This window comes from Magnolia sinica, chromosome 12 (genome assembly GCF_029962835.1).
Source record: "Magnolia sinica isolate HGM2019 chromosome 12, MsV1, whole genome shotgun sequence".
Lineage (NCBI taxonomy): Eukaryota > Viridiplantae > Streptophyta > Magnoliopsida > Magnoliales > Magnoliaceae > Magnolia > Magnolia sinica.
In genome coordinates, this window is record NC_080584.1 from 23,779,908 (window position 1) to 23,802,945 (window position 23,038).

The 23,038-nt window shown below is 39.8% G+C and overlaps 1 protein-coding gene across 1 annotated transcript; it reads right to left on the minus strand.

Moving 5' to 3' along the window:
* Positions 1 to 328: 328 nt before the first annotated feature.
* LOC131221118 (uncharacterized) lies at positions 329 to 22,457 on the minus strand. The gene is made up of 8 exons (XM_058216244.1): positions 22,260 to 22,457; positions 13,239 to 13,388; positions 5,562 to 5,738; positions 3,350 to 3,438; positions 3,194 to 3,258; positions 2,112 to 2,214; positions 1,103 to 1,213; positions 329 to 628 (listed from the first exon to the last, which is right to left on the minus strand). The coding sequence occupies exons 1-8, from the start codon at positions 22,399 to 22,401 to the stop codon at positions 500 to 502; spliced, it is 966 nt and encodes a 321-aa protein (XP_058072227.1). The 5' UTR covers positions 22,402 to 22,457; the 3' UTR covers positions 329 to 499.
* Positions 22,458 to 23,038: the final 581 nt, after the last annotated feature.

The following is a 23,038-nucleotide window of genomic DNA, read 5'->3' on the forward strand; positions in this document are numbered from 1 at the left end:
TTCGTTATGACTCAAAAATTGATACGACTCGCCCAAGTTTCAAGTCAAGTAACTGAGTATTAAATCTCTGGTTCCACCCTATCAATTCCCATCTAAACGTTATCTGATTCCGGACATTTCGACAGCCCGGCACACACCAGCAGGCACATGTGTGAGACAACTCAGCCATTCATATGGTGATATTCACCATGCATGACCACCCAGCACAAAGACCACACCCATCAATCGGGCCGTCTTCATTCAATTCATGCCCAATGAACGAACTGGCCTGATTTTATTTTATTTTTGTGCCAGGCCACTTCAAACCACATCATTTTCATGGAATATGTTAAGTTGGAGACTAGAATGTATAATTAAGCATAATACAGTTCCTGATTATGGGCCATCCTTCTTATTGGATAATATACATTACATGCTTATTTGGCAATATATAAGCTCCAAAATACTGGTGGTGGTCCACCGAACCATACAAAGCTACAATCACCTTCCCTACCTGCAATCAGGCGGGTGCGTCTGCACTAGAAGAGACCTTTTTGAGGACGTAAACAGGATCGCCGACTTTAATAACCTTTCCTTTCCCTGAAGTAGAGAGGGACTCTTTGCAGACCAAATTCTGACCAAAGTACACCTGCAAGGTTGCTTAGATTTATTTTATAAGCATAAAAGAGGGCATCATATTCATGGATTGACAACTCGGATGAGTCGGATGCAACTCGTCTGAGTCGACTCGGGCATGGTTGGACCTGATCCAGTTTGATACCGTGAGTCACCCCCAACTTGGGTGAGTCGGGCTGATTTACCCTGGCTCAGGCAAGTCGTGACTCTAACTCGAGACTGGCTCAGGTAATTGTACAAGTAGGGTCCACCTTGCAGTAATCAAGGCCATTGATCTGGTGGACCCACCAAGGGACAGGCCATGCCCTAATATATCTCCTATCAGATGAGCCTAACCAACTCGATACTGACAACTGATGGTCCACACATGGGCCCCGCATGTACAGTTTATAGGGCTTAATTGGATATTGTACATTTCATTGAGAAAAAAAATCACCGCATGCATGGCTAGGAGGATATTGTAGTAATATGTAGCAAGAAGAGTTACCTTTCCACGTTGATTTCTGGTTGGGCGTAAGACTTTATCTGACCGAATCTTCATCAGTGTTTCTGTTGGCTCAGTGCTCGCAATTCCATTCTCTTGATTGATTGTGGGTACCTAATGAAACAAGATCCATATAAAAACTACTGGCACTGATTCGACATTTGAGCCTAATACAATAATTAAAATCCCATTTCTACTTTTACGGTGGAATGCAGGATCCTACTTCCCCTACACGCAACAACGAGTGTGCATGCCAAATCCAATTTCTTCGACTGATGGGTCCCACAGTGAATGCACAGTGGGTCTGGTATTGGTGGGCCGCACCTGAATGAAAGAAATTGACCAACAGACCACATTCATCATATACGCATCACCCGCCTGATGCTAAACCAGCCTGATTTTCAGGCCATGGAACATGCACAGTGGGCATGAATACCCTGATCGTGTACCAACATGAGTCTTAATGTTTCTGGGGAGACGGATTTGAAATTCCACTCATGGAACTAGGATTCTCAGTGTCTCCTCTTTGCCTGAAGTAATATATATATGTTGAGAAACCCAACACCCCCCCCCCCCCTTGGGTCATTTGGTAGCAAGAATTTCGAGGGATTTGGAAGAGGAATCAAAATCCCTGAAAAGCGCCTCTTTTTTTTTTTTTGGCAATCCCACCTTAAAAACCTATCTTGCAAAATCCACTTGATTCCACGGGTTGCAAAATACACTGGATTCCACAGGATTTGAAATCGATGCAGCCAAACAAGTCCTAAAATTAAGAACAAAATTATGGCAGTAAGACAAGAATCATATCAATGGCTTATCATATGGTTTTCCTAAGGTGTTCTATTTTCAAGAATATTAGTAAGATGGATTAAACCATCTATTAGAGTGTTCTTAATTCTAGTCTTTGTGGACCTCTTGTTTTCATAAAAGGTGCTACTATACCAATCTTCATGTAATAAGATATGAAGAATGTTTCTATCAAAAAGGACAGAACTCAAAAATGAAACTTTACCTTACAGCGCGCGCATAGCTTGACTCCATTAAATGTTAGGTTGTTAATTTTCAGTACCGTCCACAAGTCCTCTGAGAATGGTCCGCATCCATCAACAAGAATGCTGAAACATCGAAAAAGATAAATTAGAATCATTTAAAACCATGTCATGACCACCTAGTGTTATGGGTATATGTGAGACCCACATGGTGTATCATGTGCATCCGCGCTGTCCATCAGATGCAACTCTTCAGGTTATTGCCAGGGCGCAAAAATCAGATCAGTTCAAAATTCCAGTGGGCCACAGATTAGGGAATGAGGTGGGAGTGAACGCCCACTCTTGATTCTAAATGGGGACCTGATCTTCAGAACAGTGATTTTTGTCCTGGTCCTTAATCCATGACAGATGAAGGGTCTGGAAGGCCTTGATTCCGTATACACAACACAATGGGCCCCCAGGCAAATCAAGGGTGGGAATCCCATCTCAATTTATTCCCCACGCTGTGGCCCAGCTGAATGTCCATTTGAGCTGATGTTTGGAGCCTTAAAGTGAGTTGACTCACTTGTTGGCGTGTTGGATGTCTTGAATACATTATGTAGGCCTCAGTTTTGCCCAGCACCACTGTAGCTTGTCGTGGCACCGGTACCACCGAAGCACACCTCAATGGGGATTGCCCATATGCTTGCACCATAGGTTAGTGGAGTAAGCATATGGTTCTCGCCCAAGAACATGTCTTTTGTGGTGTACTTGAGTCCTCAGTTTGTGCATACGGGGCCCAAAATTTGGTCATCCAGACCATTTATCTGATGGGCCCCACTGGGATGGACCGTAGCCTAAAAATCTCCCGCATGGAACAATCCATCCAATTGATGCCCCACAAATAGATGGTTAAGACAGACACTTAAACAGCTCACATCAAATAGAGAAACAACCAGAGATTTTATGCTTATGATCTTCCTAATTGGGGCATGGTCCATCACAGAGGAGCCTTGTGGAGCATTGACCTGGATCATGTAACCAAGGACCTGACTTGTATATATATCCTTACGTTGGCATCATAGAGTTCCTCTAAAAATGACGGATATAGATATCAAATACCCACTTGGGTCGGAAGCGATTGATTGGTAAGGGCTCAGCAAGACGTTCATTCAATGCATTCAATGATCCCTGCAAAAAGATAAAACATTATAAAATATCATCCCCGCAGTTTGAGATTATCTTGAGGTTCTAAAGAGTACTTTTTCTTAGTTTGACTAACCTGGGATATCAACAAGAAAGGATATTCATCAGAAAACATAGTTTTGTATCCCCGAGCAAAATTAGGATCCACAGCCCTAGTTTCTGATGCTGCAGCAGTAACCAATTTACTCAATTTCTGAACATAATATAGCCCTAGGATATGCTGTTAATTTACAGAAACATTATGGCCCTCTTTGGTAGCAGCCTAAAAATGAATTCATCTCATTTTATTTAATAGTAATTATGCATTAGAGATCTCGATCTCTAATACATAATGAGTTCATGCTAACAGTAATTATGTATTAGAGATCAAGATCTCTAATATATCATTACTGTTAACTAAAATGAGATTAACTCATTTTTAGGCGTCCACCAAACATGGCCTAACTATATTAGATCATAGAGTATATATGGTTTGTCATATACTAATCATGAATTCAAACTAGTCAGCCAAGTACGGGATCAAAGGGAGCAATTATATGATCCTATGCTTGAGGATGACTATATTATCCAAGAGCCTAATTTACTTTATGTTGGCCATGGTTAGGTTTCCAAGCCGCTGATCTGATGGGGGCCATCCTAAACCATGCTCCAAATATCCTGGTTTGGAATACCTTAGAAATACAAAATTTCGGCCTTTCCTTTGTTCTTTGCTCTTTTTTTTTGCTCAACCATCTATTCAACAATGTTTTAGAAGGTGACGGAGGCATACATATAAGGGCATGTTTGGATACATGGAATCCAAAGGAAAAGAAAGGAAATGGATAAGGTTTTTCATTGATGTGACACTTTGTGATGTTTGGACAACAAGGGAAGATTCCACATAGCAATCATTGTACTTTTCTATAGTAGCACAAGAAATTATGTGGCCGTTGTCTCACAAGTATGAGAGTTTCTCTTGGCATCCAAACAAGACCCCTAATAGTAATTCAATGGAAAATAGTGCTGATGAAAATAATCATTATTATTATTTTCCCTTTCCTCCCTTTCCTTTCCATTTCTAGTGCAATCAAAACATTCCCTAATGCTTGCCTCAAGGCAAGGCTCCCTTGGAACACCCTGAAGCACGGCGCCTGAGGCTTATTGTAAATGAGGGAGTACTTTTCCATAGCAATCATTGTACTTTTCCACAGTAACACAAGAAATTATGTGACTGTTGTCTCACAAGTATGAGAGTTTCTCTTGGCATCCAAACAAAAACCCTAATGGGAATCCAATGAAAAATAGTGTTCATGGAAATAATCATTATTATTCTTTTCCCTTTCCTTTCCATTTCCATTTCCAGTGCAATCCAAACATGCCCTAAGGCTCTCCTCAAGGCAAGGCTCTCTTGGAACACCCCGAAGCACAACACCTGAGGCTTACGGTAAATGAGGCTTATGCCACAGAGAGTGAGTATGCCTCTTGTATGCTTTGCACCCGCTAAGAGGCTTAAGCCTCTCAAATTTTTTTTTAAGGTTTTGTCATAGAAGTAAATTTCTCTTGTTCCTCTTCTTCTTCTTTCCTACTTTACCTTCACCTTTCAGTCTTCCTATGACCATGAAGGATATAGTTAACCAGTTGAATAGAACAGATTTATGAGGTACTTTTAACACTACCAGAGTTCTCCCACCTTCTTCAGCCTTTATCTTTTTCCAGTTATTCACATTTTTGGTTATACATTTCTATCAAATAATCACAGGTCGATTATCTTAACATTTACATGCATAGTAATAGAATAGATATACAAAATCATATGAAATATTAAAGGAGGATCTATTCGAAACCGTTAGAAGTTTCCATCAAGCATCCAATTATGAATTGTGTCAACGAGAGAGGGAGTTATGTCAGCATCACCATTTTTTCATTTCCTCACATTGCTAGGGAAGGGAATTCTGAAGCAGATGAAACCTGGTACAGATATTTGAGTGAAGAAAATTGAACATGCATTTTGCAACATGCAATCCAAAGCACCCATCGAGTGGGGCCAGCCATAAACATTCTCTAGCACCAAAATCAAGCCAGTCCACTCATCAGGTGGGCACAAGTACAATAAAAATGGAGGGCGGATTCATGGTGGGGCCCACTTGATGAAAGGACCAAATCTTGCATACATGTGCCCCACTTGCACATGTACCGCAAAGAAGATCCTCAGTCCTCTAATGTGTTATCCTTCACATTTCTCCTAGTGCACAGAAGGACATAAGTTTGAATAGAAATAATCTTTTAAATTAGACAAAATGGAGATCTACCTGTATTGAAACGCACTAAACGACTGGGTTTCCCGAGATACTTTGAAAACCACTCTGATGCTTCAGCTCCCTCATCCAATGCAGAACCAGACCACTCCCATACAGTGATGCCATCAATTGGTTCACAGTTTTTACTCAATTGTACCTTCAACAAATTCATTCCGGGGGCCCTTAATACTGCACAAGAGTAGAAATATAAGCTAATGACAAACTGCACCATGTCTAATGAACGCCATATCATATTATAATTTACCCGAGTAACCATAATCAATTAATCATCATAGCCTTGTCCCAGCTATTTGGGCTGGCCATCCAAGCAATCAATAGAAACCATATCTGTTATATGCCAACAACATTCATGCGATCCACTTCAGAAATAAAAACAGAAAATACATTTAGACCCCTTGGAAAGTACAATAAGTACATGGGGCACTTTGACCACATTGAAAAAAATACAAGAGTACATAGGTTCCAAGATAAATGAGGGTGTACATTTTTTTTCCTGCACATCTACATGTAATTAAATGAACAGTAAATTTATCCAAAGACACTGCACATTAATGTGTCGTGAGGTTTACTAGGGAGATTCACTGACCTCCTTGGAGGTTAGCTCATCTCCAGCATCTCCACAATACGTATTGAGGGCAATCAGTTGATTTGTTAGCAAAAGTTATGAGGAGACTATAGCCCTGACGATCCAAGACTGTTTTTAGAAGGCAAGAAAGAAATCTCTCTTACAACCAAGGGAAAAAGCCTGAAGAAAGACAAAGGATACATTTCGGGCCACAGCACCTAATCGAGCAAGAAACGGAGAGAGAGAAAAAAAATCCCACACCCAGGGCCAAGGAGGAAAACTGCCCACACACTAGGCCAAGGAAGAGAACACCCACACCTTGGACCAAAAGGAAGTTAAAGAGAGAATTGCTCACACCCTGGGCTAGGGAAGAAAGCCGCCCACAATGCAGGCCAGGGTAAAGATCGACCCAGATAGGGAGGAACGTTCGACCAATACAATTTTCCCTCATAGAATGCGGACCTTGGGTCAAATAAACTTGAACACGAAAGTCACTGTCATTTCCATTCAATCACCCGTCAAAATAATGTGAGATCTAGAAGAAGAAAACAGATTGAAGGAGAAGAAGAGAATGTTGGATGAGAAAATTATAGTTAAAGAATGTGAGTTAAAAGAGGAGACTAGTGAAAGAGATAAAGAGAGAAAAAGATAGATTAGACAGACCTAATCTAAGCCTAATCCTAATCCTAGACATATAGTGTACTCCAGTAGGTGTACCCTAAAATGTTGTGTACATCGCAGATGTACTCAAGTCTGTGTACATCAACACTCCCCCTTGAAGCTGGTGCATGGATATCATTCATGACAAGCTTGATACTGATGGTCTTGAGGCGCACTGTTGATGTGGCTTTGGTGAAGACAAATGATCTTCTAAACGAACAAGAGGTGTATATAGAATCTTGGCAACTAATGTTTCCCGGATCAAATGACAGTCGACTTCAATGTACTTTGTGTGTTTGCGGAAGACTAGGTTGGATGCAATATGTTTGGCTGCTTGATTATCACAATGTAGTACAATTGAAGAAGTTATTACGAATCCCATATCCTGAAGGATGGCTTTCACCCATGGTAATTCGCATTGTTGCATGAGCCATTGCCGATATTCAGCTTCAACGGAAGAGCAAGTAACAACAGCTTGCTTCTTGCTTTTCCAAGAAATTAAATTTCCTCCTATAAACATGCAATACCCTGTAGTAGAGCGTCGATCGGAGGAGAAGGCAGCCAATCAACATCGCAAAAACCACTAATATTCAAATGACTATGATTTAAATCAAGAAGACCACGACCAGGTGTAGCTTTCAAATAACGAAGAATTCGATAGATTGCTTTGAGATGGTGACGACAAGGTCATTGCATAAACTGGCTTATAATTCCAACCGTATAAGAGATATTTTGATGAGTAAACCTGAGATAAATTAATTGACCCACCAGTTGACGCTCACTAGATTATCAATTTTGTCTAACTATTTTTCATATAACTTATGACTACTTAGATAGTTATGTCAACAGCATGGGCACCAAGTAAACCAGTCTCAAAGAGAATATCTAGCACAAACATTGGGATAAAAGGATTCCTCATTTTAAGCGAGCCACTTTAATTCTAGGGAAGTACTCTGGTGGCCCTAGATCATTCATTTCAAATGGCAAGGCCAAAATTTTCTTAACATTATCTATCTCAGTCATGCTCGTGCAGTTAGAATGATATCATCAACATATATGATAAGAAATGTCGTGTTGCCATTCATATGTTATACAGATACAGAATGGTCAAAGGCACTTCTTTTAAATCTGATGTTGGAAATCATATTGCCAAGCTTTTCAAACTAGGGCCAGGGCAACTATTTGAAATTGTACAAAGCTTTCTGAAGACAACAGACTTTGTTAATCTCCCCTTGATGCCGAAAGCCAGGAGGAAGGGCCATATATATTTCTTTATGAAGATTGCCATGTAGAAACGTGTTTTTGACATCCAATTGATGCAGGGGCCAATTGTGGTTCACAGCAATGGACAGGAGAATGCAAACAAAATTCAATTCTTTCACCGGGACAAAAGTTTCACTGTAATCTTCACCATACTTTTGAATGAAGCCCTTGAGAATCGGTTGTGCCTTATATTTGTCTATCTAATACCATGTGAGATTTAGAAGAAGAAGAAAATAGATAAAAGGAGAAGAAGAGAATGTGAGATGAGGAAGTCATCTTTTCCTTCTCCTTAATATTAATCTTATAGAAAAGGATTAAATGTAGAGAATATGAATTAAAAGAGGAGACTAAAGAAAGATAAAGGGAGATAAAAATGAACTAGAGAGACCTAATCCTAATCCTAGACATATATTGTACATTTGTACTTCACAAGTGTGCATAAATCTGTGTACACAGCGGGCGTACACTAAGCAGTTGTGTACACTGCAAGTGTACTCAAGTCTCTATGTACCAAACAAATAACACATTGCAGAAGCCTACTTGTGTCTTTGAGTGTTAAAAGGGTGATATAAGAACAAATTCGGATCTACATGAGGAAGGAAGCACAACAATGTTCTGTAACTCGTACAAAGGATCTTCATAAGAGGAATCTTAAAATATTAATATCATTGTTAGAAATCAAAGGCCAACATCAGAAGCAGCCACCTTTGGGAAAATTTTGATATTCTCTACCTAGGTATATAACAAATTTCCATAGAAAAATCCACCCCAATAAAAATGCACCCAATTCTATGAAAGTAATGCAAGCCTTTGATTCTTTAAAGCAATTAGCAAATCCTAAACAAGCCAAAAAGAAGAAAGAAGATGACACGTTAAGTCCCTCAATGTCCCAATTCTAAAATTTAAATGGTGCAAAAAAAAAAAAAGAAAAGAAGGCTTTCATAGGCCCCTCTCAAAATCAATGACAGTGAATATCCATTAACATTTTATTAAAGGAGCATTGCATAAAGAGAACACAAAATATCAATATCAAATTCCTCCTCAAGTTGCAAAAGTTGCCACAAGGAGACTCTAAAACCAATCTCTAGTGATCCAAAGGCCACTGGAAACAAGAACTCTTCGTTCTATGAATCGGCCACTTGACAAATGTCACTACATAAAGCAATTACTTTACTATGCAAGTCGAGCTTCAATACAAGGACCTTCTACCCGATGTATCACTACAATTGCTTCCCATGTGTTGATGTAGGATGAAGTCAAGGCCAATCTCATGGATGGTCAGGATTGAAAGAAATCAGGCTAGAAAGTTTGATCCAAGGGTCTAGCGCGCATTGTAGCTTACAATGGCCATAACTTTGTGATCGGTTATCCATTTCGTGCATATAATATGTCATCAAAAAGCTATAGGCGACATCTACGTCTTGGCCAATGCCAAGGGCAATGGCCCCTGAACGGTTATCCAAAAATAGGTCGTTTTAGGGGTTAATTTTGTGTTTAAAGTTATGATTTACTATTTCTAGTAAGTTACAATTTTTTTTCTATTTTATGGTTTGAAGACTCCCAGATTAGCTTAAAGTCCTGGTTTGAGTTAGTTTAGAAATAATTTACTATCTTTAGTAAATTTATTATTTTAGGAATATGTAGTTCTAGTTCCTTTGGAAATGGTACAGATCCTTGGCACAAAAAGAAGGGGTTGATCCGTATCATCTTGACTTGGTTCTGCTTCCCCTCTTTCTTTTAACAATATCAAGTCGAGTTCTTCTCATACTAGTATTGAATAGAACATGCTAAACAAAATCTTCTTCCCTTAGAAGCGGAAGACGGTTATCAAAGCATCACAAAGAAATAGGGGATCAACCTCTAATTGAAGCAACTGCAATCAATGTATGTAAACTAGTCATCTTTGTAAAGGGAGCAAAGGTCTCCTCAAAATCAACCATCCCAATCATGCATTACCATTTTCAACCAAACTCGCTCCACTCGATTGTGCCATTTGACGGAGTCTTCACTTGATACACCTGAGTGAGTGACTAAACAAGCCTCCAATTAAATCTCAAACAACGACAAACACTATTTCAGGATAGTTATGAATTTAGGGTTCAGGGCCTATATAAGTCACATAAAAGGGCTTTAAAAACAGACTTTTCATTAATAATATTAATTTTTATCTTTCATTTTCAAAGATTTCTCTCTCCTTGTGGATTCAAGGTGTTTTTTTAGAAGAAGATGATGATCTCCTCTTTATCCACGACCCGCTATGCTATTTGGCATCAGAGCAAAGTCTTTCCTTAGGACAATGGATTCCAATAGCAGATTGGGCGGCAACAATCCTTCGGACGATGCTCTGAATAATCAGATAGTGACCACGCGATGTCCCAAGCTTTTTATCAAGAAAACTTACAATCAATAAAGAAGATAATAGTATTAATAAATGATTCATAGATTCCATGGATCGCAAACATATTCATGGCAACAAATGACCCAGGACCATCAACATGGCTCAAGGCCAGTCAGTTTGTGGCCAAGCAACCATGCCAAGTTGTACGCCACAATCCTATGTAAGCAATGTTAACTCAGGGAGCCAGATGCTTTTTGCCCAATTATATATTGAAGATAAGAGATGAAAATCTTGAGGAAGAAGAAGAGTGTGTTGTTGATTGATGTCTTAAATCTATAAATCGACATGATTGTCGATGACAGTTCGATGCCATTGAAGTCAACTCGATGTCATGCTGGACACTTTGGTGTCCTGCTCGATGCCATCGAAGTTAGTTTCGATGACATCGAAGGCCTTCTCAATGCCATCGGTAAAATCCGGGAAAATCATGTTTAGTCCCTGGAACGTTTTCGTCGTTAGTTCGATGCCATCGAAGTGGGTTCAATGCCATCGACGGTCTGTCGATGCCATCGAACGATCGCGCAAAAAATACGCAGAATTGTGTAAGTGCGGGATTGTCTCCTATTTCGATTATGATTCACCTAGAGGCTATATATGTGTGTGTGTGTGGGTAGGTGTAATCAGGATTAAGGGGTATCTAAGAGCTTTCTAATTCGTTCCTAAGGTTTTCAAGGGCTTGTAAGGGGATATTCGACGCTTGTTCGAATCAGGTATTCTCTCTATCTCTTGTAATTTCTGCTTTCATAGTGATATCCGTCGCTTTGTGCCGTGGTTTTTTCCCGCAAGGGTTTTTCCATGTTAAATTCGGAGTCTTTGTGATTGGGCTTCTTTGTGCTATTGGAATAATTTGCTTGATTCATCTGTGTGCTTCCACAATTCCCCAACAGAGTGAACTCATGCAGATGAAGGAGTACCTCTTGAGGACGAAGATGAAAAGTGGACCTATGCATACGGAGTGCCGCTTGAGGAATCCACCATCCAATTACTTGATAGATCCACGGATGGATAAATTGCTCCAGACTTCCATAACATGTGCCATAACACTAAGAGGAATCCAATATTGGATTCCTTGATGGTTCCACGGATGGATTGATGGGTCCGTCTAGAAAAAAGTTTAAATTTGAACTAAAGCATTAGTTGATAGATAGGTTAACAAAAGGGATAGATGGATCAATAGTAAAAGATGACTTGATTGCCAGGGACATGGATACTTTCGTGGTCACCCTAGAGTGCACAGATCAAAGGCCAATAGTGACGATGACAATACCATGGCCAATAGACACTAATAAAGAAAGATGAATGAAGCAACAATCAACACTCAAGCAATCCATGATCACAAATCCATTCTTACAAAAATGGTGGAGATGAACGCAGCGAAATATGAAGGAATGCAAAGAAACGGAAGTGAGGTTTCATTTTGTAAAGTTCCACCATAAGTATATAATTCTAATATGATGTATAAGCCTTCACCATCAGTTGATGCTAAAGACAAAGAAGATGTGCTACAAAAGGCAAGTCATCATGATGGGCTATTGATGTTATAAACTCAAGATCTCTAAAAAAAATAAAAAGTTCTAACCTCGAGGACCAATTTAATTTTTCAAGTGGAGGAGTCTGATATAGGAAAAAGTTAAGGTCAATCTCATGGATGGTCAAGGTTGAAAGATATTGGACTAGAAAGTTCGATCCAAGGGTCTGGCACACATTATAGCTTCCAACGGCCGTAACTTTGCAATTGGTTATACGTTTCACGCACATAATGTCACTGGAAAGCTATCGGCAAGATCTACATTCGGGCCAATGCCAAAGGTTAATTGACTCCTGAATAATTTTTAAAAAAATAGGTTATTTTACAGGTTAATTTTGAGTTAAAAGTTAAAATTTACTATTTTTAGTAAGTTGTGGTTTTTGCTATTTTAGCATTTGGAGTGCTGGAATAGCCTAAAGCCCTTGTTTGAGTCATAGGAAAGAGTTTGAGTCAATTTAGAAGTAATTTTCCATTTTTAGTAAAAGTGTTATTTTAGGAAAATTTACTATTTTGGGTAAGTTACGAATTTAGGTGTAGGGCTTACATAAGGGATGGATTTGTAAACAAACTTTTCATCAACAATAACAATTTTTGTCTCTTGCTTTCAAGGATCTCTTTTTGTAGATTCAATGGTTATTTTTTATAAGAAGACGGTGATCTCTTCTCTTTATCCATGCACCCACTATGCTATGTGTTCAAGTCGCTGGCATGAAACAGACGCTTCACTTTTCCTGCTTCGGAAATTTCTCTTGCTTGCACTCATGCAGTTTGCAACTATGACTCAAGCATACCAACTGTCTAGGGTTACCTCAGCATATAAAAATCATTTCCAGTCACCACTTGCTTGATAAAGAAACTCTGTTGGTTGCCTCCAGTCATTCTTATCAGTTATCACAATACCAACTATGGATTACATAGAAGAAAGTTAATTAAGAGGTGCGGCAATAGCAATTCTAAAATAAATTCAGCTACTTAAAGAAACCTCAGATAGATAACTAAAATTTCATATGAATGATGTCTATAATAACGAGTTAGTTTAAACATCCAAACAACACGTATAAAGGTTCCTCCAATAATTGAACGTTAAACTGCACGACAACGGTTTCCAAGCAATAGTTTTACTGATGGTCACCAATGCCAAGTACTGCAACATATTTCACAAGGAAAATATGAGAGAAATATAGATCTGAAAAGCTCAATGAAAATAAACTTTTTCTAGATAAGTGAATTCTGAACAAATAACTGCTTCCATACCTAAATATGAACCTTGTGTAGGCTCCCAACCCTCATTAAATGCCTCCTTTGGCAGCTCTACCTCAACCAGAGCAAGCTTTGGTTCAACTCTTTGGGTATATGCCCTTCCTTTGGAATTGACAACCACCCAATGTCTGTCCCATCGAAATCCTACAAAAGGAAGCACAACAATTACTAGTGGTAACTGGTAACAAGTCCAGATGAAATTATTGTTTCCCATCTTGTCACAACATATTTCATCACCGAAGATGAATGAATTGCAAAGGATCTCATAGTCCAGCACTATAGAATTACTCAAAGCGAACAATTTAACCATGTGAGCTTATTTCATCAAATTTCAGTTGGTGCAATCTCCGATGGAACAATGATGACAAAATATAAAAATAGCAAAAGATATCAAAACAACAGATGTTTTTTAAATATCTGTTGAGCTAGGTTTGGTGCATTTGGAAGTTACTATACACGCATTGAGCGGAACGGCCATTGTGATCAATCCGGCAGCTTGCCACATTGAGCTACTTACCATTTTGAGCCAGTTTGATAGACTTTCTCCATTCTAGGAGATGTGGAATAGGCCTGCTCTTCCAAAAGCAAGTCAGCACCATTCAAATATTGTCCAATGAGTAATTTGCTCTTAGAAACTGGGCTGTAGTCATGGATAGAAATGATCGACTGCTAAAGTTACTGTTCAGCACTTAATTTGGTGTATAAATGGACAATTCATTATTCCCTATACCTAAATTCACATTGTCAGCAAGAAACTCAATTGAAAAGGTGTGGCTTTCTTTTAAGCATTCATTCTAATATTATTTTATTAAGAAAACCCGAAACAGAAAAGAAACAAATTCCACGTGGAGCACCAATGCATAAACACGCATACTCGCAATAATAATAGATATGACGCATCACAGGTGCACAAAGTCACCCAACAAACACACACAAACACACTAAATCTCCAACAGGAACTACATCCACATCTGCATCCCAAACCAAAGCCTACATGTGCAAATGCAGTTGCTACCGAGGGGAGTTAACTCCTATTTTTGGTGATTCAGCAAATGATTCCACACACCAGGCAATCAGTAAGCTACAACAACTGACTGCTCTCAATGTCAAAGGAAATATCAATCTACACAGCAGATTTACAGCTTTACAGATTTACAGATTTACAGCTTTACAGATTTACAGATTTACAGATTTACAGCTTTGCAGATTTACAGATTTACAGCAGATTTACAGCTAATATCTACAGCAGATTTACAGCTAATAGCAGATTTACAGCTAATATCTACAGCTTTGACTGATATGACAGTTATACAGATTTATTCCTTCCTTAATTAGGATATATTAGCTGTACAGTATATTTAGATAGATGTATATATGGTAGGGGCTGAAGATCAGCTTGTATTTCTTCCATAAATAGCTTGTAATCTACCTATATAATGGGCAATTGTCAATGAAGAAAGGCAGACTTTTCCAAAAGGACTCTAAACTGTCATGGTATCAAAGCTATAGCTCTAAATTTCCATTCGTGCTCTCAAGTTTCTTAGTCTCGGTTATTCTTGTTCTAGTTCTGTTGACCTCATGTCTTCCGATAAGTCTGATGTTTCTTTGATTCGTTTCAATGGCAAGAACTACTCTGCTTGGGCGTTTCATTTCAGGATTTTCGTCAAAGGTAAGGAGCTGTGGGGACATGTTGATGGCAGTAACCTAGCTCCTGACAAAGACAAAGACAAAGACCGACACGCCAAGTGGGAAGTCAAGGACGCACAAGTTATGGCATGGATTTTGGGATCCGTTGAACCCAACATCATCTTGAACCTTCGATCTTCTCAGACTGCAGCTCAGATGTGGACATACCTGAAGAAGGTCTACAGTCAACAAAACACTGCTCGTCGTTTCCAGCTTGAACATGAATTGGCCACTCTCCAACAGGATAGTCTTTCTATCTCTGATTTTTACTCTAGATTCACTAATCTTTGGGCTGAATACACTGATATAGTTTATGCTGACTTACCATCCGAAGGTCTTAGTTCTGTTCAATCTGTCCATGAAACTACTCAGAGGGATCAATTTCTAATGAAACTAAGGTCTGAATTTGAAGGCACCAGATCCAATCTTATGAACCGAGAATCTGTCCCCTCCTTGGATACATGCCTAAATGATCTTCTTCGCGAGGACCAGCGCCTTCTCACTCAAACCACCATGGAACAACGACGATCTACATCTGTTCCTGTAGCCTATGCAGCACAAGGCAGGCCACGAAGCAGGGATATGAGCACTGTTCAGTGCTTCTATTGCAAGGGATTTGGTCATTATGCTGCAAACTGTCCCCGAAAATTCTGCAACTATTGCAAAAAGGATGGCCATATCATCAAGGAATGCCCAACTCGACCCCCCAAGAAATCGGAGACAGCATATACTGTCTCAGTTGGCTCTTCTAGTGCGGGTAGTTTGGTGAATACAACACAAAGTGCTCCTGCTCCTGCTCCCGTTTCAGTCCAACCCGTGACCCCTGACATGATTCAACAAATGATCATTTCTGCATTTTCAGCTTTAGGACTCTCAGGTAAACCCTTCACTACATCATCTCCTTGGTACTTTGATTCCGGGGCTTCCCATCATATGACAAACAATGCTGCTTCTCTTACCAATGTAAACAAATATTTTGGAAATCTCAAAATTCACACTGCTGATGGCAATCATTTACCTATCACGGCCACTGGTGATGTTTCCTCCTCTCTCACTAATGTCTTCGTATCTCCCGGTCTTACCACCAATCTTGTGTCTGTCGGTCAGTTAGTTGATAATGATTGTAAAGTAGAGTTTTCTAAATCTAGTTGTATTGTGCAGGATCAACAGTCAGGGCGGATGATCGCGAGGGGGCCTAAAGTGGGACGTCTTTTTCCTCTTCAATTTCCTTTGTCTTCTTTTTCTTTGCCTTTTGTCGCTTGTAATTCTGCTCATGTTGATTACCGAGCGTGGCATAAACGTCTCGGACATCCAAACTCTAATGTACTTCATGCTTTATTGAAATCTGGTTTTCTTGGGAATAATGAAACACCATCTCTTAGTGTTGTTCAGTTTGATTGCAATTCTTGCAGACTTGGCAAAAGTAAAACTCTACCCTTTCCTTTTCACACACCGCATGTTGTCAAACCTTTCGATCTGATACATAGTGATGTGTGGGGTATGGCACCAGTTACTTCGCATGCTAATTACAAATACTTTGTCACTTTTATTAACGACTATAGTCGTTTCACATGGATTTATTTCCTTCATTCCAAAGACGAAGTATTTTCTGTTTTTAAGATTTTTCATGCATATATTCAGACACAATTTTCGGCCCATGTCAAAATCCTTCGTTCTGACAATGGGGGTGAGTATATGTCTCATTTGTTTCAGGACTTCCTACAGAATCATGGCATCATCTCTCAACGGTCTTGCCCTTCGACACCTCAACAAAATGGAGTGGCTGAAAGGAAGAACCGTCACCTTCTTGATGTGGTTCGCACTCTTCTGTTAGAATCTTCCACGCCCTCTCGATTTTGGTGTGAAGCTCTTTCCACTGCTGTCCATCTCATTAACAGGTTGCCTTCTCCCACATTGAACCATGACTCACCTTTCACCAGGTTATTTGGTCACCCTCCAACTTATTCTAACCTTCGTACCTTTGGTTGTGTCTGTTATGTTCATCTTCCTGCACATGAACGCACAAAACTTACGGCTCAATCAATTAAATGTGCTTTTCTAGGATATTCAGTACAGCAGAAAGGTTTTCTTTGCTATGATCCAAATCTGTGTCGCATTCGAGTTTCTAGAAATGTGATTTTTTTCGAAAATCAATATTTCTTTTCTACCCATCAGGATCATGTTTCTCCTTCATTTTCTGTTTTGCCTATGTTTCCTAACTCTCTTGCAGATCCAGTCCCTTCTAAACCTCTCCTAGTGTATCGACGACGCTCCACCGCCACTTCCCACCAACCTTCAGCACCTCCTGAGCCCCCTCAAGCTTCTTCCCCGATTGCTGCTCCTGTTTCAGCACCTGCACCTCCCTCTCTCCGACTCAGTACTCGGGTTCGTAGACCCCCAGATAGGTTTGGTTTCTCTTCTCCTTCATCCTTCATAGCCACTTTGTCGTCTATTTCTCTTCCTTCATCTTATAAACAGGCAATGGAGCATGAGTGTTGGCGAAAAGCAATTGAAACCGAACTTCTCGCACTTGAAGAAAACCAAACATGGGATGTTGTTCCATGTCCCTCCTCCGTGAAACCCCTTGGCAGTAAGTTCGTGTTTTCTATCAAGCTTAATTCCGATGGGTCCATAGATCGTTACAAAGCTCGGTTAGTGGCACTTGGCAACAAACAAGAAGCAGGACCACGTCTCCAAATCATCTACTGAGGCCGAGTACCGAGCCATGTCTGCAGCATGCTCCGAGATCATTTGGTTGCGTGGTCTCCTCACAGAGCTCAGTTTCATTCCCGTACATCCTACTCCACTCCATGCTGACAACACTAGTGCCATCCAAATTGCCGCAAACCCAGTCTATCACGAACGCACCAAGCACATCGAGGTTGACTGTCACTCAATCAAGGAAGCCTATGATCATCAAGTCATCACTCTTCCACATATCTCCACAACTTTGCAGATCGCCGATATCTTCACAAAATCCATGCCACGTCAGCGCCATCATTTTCTCGTTAGCAAATTGATGCTTGTCGATTTACCAGCATCAATTTGAGGGGGGATGTCAAAGGAAATATCAATCTACACAGCAGATTTACAGCTTTACAGATTTACAGATTTACAGCTTTACAGATTTACAGATTTACAGCTTTGCAGATTTACAGCTTTGCAGATTTACAGATTTACAGCAGATTTACAGCTAATATCTACAGCAGATTTACAGCTAATAGCAGATTTACAGCTAATATCTACAGCTTTGACTGATATGACAGTTATACAGATTTATTCCTTCCTTAATTAGGATATATTAGCTGTACAATATATTTAGATAGATGTATATATGGTAGGGGCTGAAGATCAGCTTGTATTTCTTCCATAAATAGCTTGTAATCTACCTATATAATGGGCAATTGTCAATGAAGAAAGGCAGACTTTTCCAAAAGGACTCTAAACTGTCACTACAGGCATCTATAAGTTCAGAAACTTGAGTAGAGTGGACTGTCCAGGTACTACAACTACGAATTATATGTCATTTCAGTCCTTTCCTTCCACATCCTTAGTTATCCACTCAAGTGTCTCAAATCATATGACCAGCAAGAGAGAAGGTTTTCTTTTCTAGTGACATAAACCACCTAATGGTACCTATTCAAATGCCACTGGGAAAGGAAAATACCAATTTTCTTCTTCTTTTTCATTGGCTTCCATTCTACATGTTCGTTCATTACCTATAAATTTGCAGTCTGTCAGTTCTCAAATAACTAGACAGATCCAACAAGATGGGTCCTAAAAGGTCAAATTCATCATCATCTTCGATGACGATAGGCGACCCAAAATATTTGAAGCACTGATTGGAACCCTGAGAACAGCTAAAAAGATAAAGATCACAGCATATGACGGCAAACTACTGATTCAAGGAGTTCATGATAAAGTACATATAACCCTCAAGCCCCCACCAGCTGCACCAACCGCCACCACCCAAGTAGTCCATTTGGTTGTCAGTGTTTTTCATGGATCATGTATGAAGACAATCTCCCCTTTGACTAAACTTTTCCACTACCAAAAGTAGCAGTATATTGCTTGTAATTCAAGAATGCAAACAGAAAAGGCCTATTTGTGGACAGTTATTCCTTACAGTAAAGCTTCAACGGTGCATGTCTATCTAAGAAAAAAAAAACACCATCACCAAAAATTAATAATATTATGATTATCATAGTAATTAGTAATTGTCATTTTTGATGAGTGTGGACTGGATCCTCTATTTCCCGGAAACAGGAAGTAGCTGATTCCAGCCTTATTATTGGTCCACGTCATTGTATTGCCACGTCAGCAATTTTTTAAAATATATTTAAAAATTATATTTCAGAAAAAATCTAACAGAAATGGTAGCTTCTAACAACGGTTTCTATTTGGGTTTTTTTTTTTTTGGATTCTTCCTTCTTCTCTTGAATCTTCTTGATTTGCTTTTCAATTTCTTTCCGATTTGAATCATGGCGTTGATTAGAAGATATTTTTCACAAAACGGTCATTTTGCAATTACAAAAGGGGGATTCATAGCCCCTCATTCCTCTCTCTCTCTATCTCTCTCTCATGCTCTCTAAAGTGCATGCACGTTGAATAATCTTGGAGTTTCGACACGCTGCCGGCCGATAGCCGATCTTCGAGCATCGATGCCTCTTTCATCCCTTCCTCCCTCGACGATTCATGGCATTTTACAAGTATTTTTTTAATATATTATTTCAGTAGATGGCATACATATACAATGCATACATCAAAGTGGGCTCCATGGACAGGTCCCATTCACATCCCAGGATTTGGGGTCCCAATAAAGCCCTATCCATTTCATCTATCCGGATCGTCTAATAGGTTCAGTCTACGCATCTTCTGTACTGGGAAGAATTCATAATGATAAATGATTGGATGATCCAAACTGTCCATTTAGTGTCATGGAGAATGTAGGGACAGGATTGTTCAAAGAATATAGCCATTTGATTGCTTCGATTTTTACATAGCAAAGAAGAGTGGACACTACCTTATGGGCGGTCTCCATAGAAGATGTAAATCTGTACAAGTCAAAATGCAAGTAGGTGTGTGGAAAAGTTTCCATCCACCAAGCAAACTTGATCATCTCCCTTCTTCAATTTCTACTGAAGCCGGAATGTGTTGTAGAACCTTCCTAAACCCACATGTGTGTGCAGTGAAGCACATGTATAAGATGCAATCCATCCATCAGAAAGATGCCACTATGTTGATGCCCTAGCCCAGTAATAAGATTGATCCACTTGTCAGGTGGGCCACATTTTGCCAAAATTATACCGGTTAAAAGAAAAAAAAAAAGAAAAACTTGGCGGAAGATTTCTATCCTTTCTATCCCATCCACTTGTTTCCAATATTGGGGTTCACATGCTGAGTGGACTAGATTTATTTTTGGTAAAACATTTACAAGTTCGACCAATGGATGGATAGGATCTAGCACATGGGTGGAGTTTACATGAGCTTTATTGCACGTGTGTGTGCTTAGCAAAGCTATGTTCTCTAAATTCTATTTTAGGGGTGTGAATATGTAAGCTACCTAGTTTTCTAGTAAAATTTAGCAAAGCTATGTGAGGAAACTCGCTTGTGAGACTCAACAAGATTCATATTTGTGTTATGGGAAATTCGCTCCTGGGTCTGACTGGGTCTGAAATTGACAAGACCCATCAAGTTACCTTGCTGACTCAGTCGATTAGTTATGATTCGTAGTGACTCAAGTCGAGCTACACACCTGGTCAACCAACAGCTATTTTTCTAATAAAAGTCGAAAAGAAATTGGTGGTGACTTTCAAACTGACAACCTCACCTAATCAACCAGATGGACAATATAACAGGAGCGTCCTGCATTGGTTTGTTTCAGTTAACTTTTTTTTTAAAACCAAAACATAACTAATTTTATCTATTACTATTACTGTAAATATACTGAGTCTGGTCGGCTGAGTGTTTGGGTCAAACCAATCCAGCTGAACATCAAGACAAGTCAAGTTTTTGGGTGTTTAAACTATGGATGACAAGTGCTACATGTTTGTATAAGATACTTTTGTGGGTTTGTGCTGTTGATACGCTTCCAGAGTATCATAAAATATCTTTATTTTATTCCTCATTGTTTTTCAAACATGTCATATTCATCATTTTTTTCCACAAGAAATGCCAAAGCTTCTTGCTCGTGTCTTGTGTGCTTTTTGCCAAACATGAGAAATAACCAGAGCATTAATAACATGTGGCCAACCATGAACATGCCTTGGACCAAAAATAGGCCAATCCACTCATCAAGGGACGCGGATTGTGTAGTGAGGAGCTCACCATGCTATAAAGTGGCATGGATTCCATGGGGCCCACCATGATGCATGTGTTTTACCCACACCATCCGTCCGTTTTTCCGGCTCATTTTAGGACATGAGCTCAAAACTGAAGCATATCCAAAGTTCAGGTGGACCACACCACAGGAAACGGTGGGAATTGAACGCCAACCGTTGAAACCTTCTTGGTGGCCACAGAAGTTTTGGATCAAGCTGATATTTATGTTTTCCCTTCATACAGGTCTGTGTGACTTTATGAACAGTTAGGATGTCAAATAAATATCACTGTAGGCCCTAGGAAGGTTTCAACAGTGGACATCATTATCCCCACTGTTTTCTGTGGTGTGGTCCACTTGAACTTTGGATATGCACGGGCCCTAAAATGAGCTGGAAAAACAGATGGATGGCATGGATAAAACATATACATCACGGTGGGCCCCACAGAGAATCCACACCGCACTACAGCACAGTGAGCTCCTCCCTACACAATCCGCATCCCTCATCGAGTAAGCCATGTGTGTAGACAATCAATATGGACAATTGGTCGATTCCTTTTAACCATCCATCTTTTCTGTGCATGTGTGGCCCACCCAGTGATCTGACCAACCTAATCGTTGGGCCACAGACAAAAAATCAGGAACCAGTGACCTTTGATAGAAAACGTGGAATATCTGTAACTCAAGCTAAACCGTCGAGATAGTGGGCCTCAGTTTAGATGATTTACAGAACAAAAATTACACTGAACTGATGCCTTAACTGTTCCATTTGTAGATTTCGAATTTTAATCTCAACTTGAAAAATAATCAAACGGTTAGAATTCAACAAACAAATTTCCACAAATCAGAGATTACAACAATTCAATTAATATCGTAACCTATCTACAGCGGTTTCCATGATTTGGACGGTTTAATTCGAGTAACGTGTATGCCACGTGTACAAAACCAAGTGCATGCGTATCATCCATCATGCTCTGGTAGAGTAACAATCAAACAAGAAATGGAGTTACCAGTGGAAGTGATGGAGGCTTGAGGAACGGAGATTCCTCTGCATGACTTGATGGGATATACGAATATTGAAGTGATTTTTGCTTCTGCTTCTGATGGAGTGCTGCCGAAAATGGAGCTGATGATTGAGGAAGCCTTCTCCATCTCTCCCTCTCCCTCTCCCTCTCTTAGCTCGACCCACGAGAATCACGCCCAATTTGAAAACTGGCGTCAGTTATAGTCCGGCTCCGCGTGCCGCTTGATGCAGTATCTCAGAAATTGTACACCTGCGATACACGTGGAACGAATTTAGTCAAGCAGTTTTTATATATACCGCCTTCCTTTTCACTGTATACCAAATGCGCTCCTCCCTTTTGAGTATTATCAAATAATACCTTCCATTTTCTATTTACCATTTAATAAGATTAACATATAAAATGTATTAGTCTTTAGCTGTTCATTAGTGCTGTACATGGAGCCCAGTCGAGTCAAGGTGGGTCAAGCTTGGCTTGACTTGTCCATGCTCTCCTTGAGTTCGAGCTTGAGCTTACCATTAGAGTTTGGCTTGTTTGCCAAACCTTTTGAGTCGAGCTAGAGGCGAGCTAGTGGATCAAGTCGAGGCGAGTTTACCTCGAGTAGAGGCAAGTTTACACTCGCACCTAACTCAACCCAGCAACCTGACCCAACCCCCAAATCACTCAATTAATAATGTGTGTGTATTTGTATATAATATTAAATAGAACCATAGAGGGTACCTTGTTGTTTGTGTTGAGAGAGAGAGAGAGAGAGAGGGGGGGGAGAG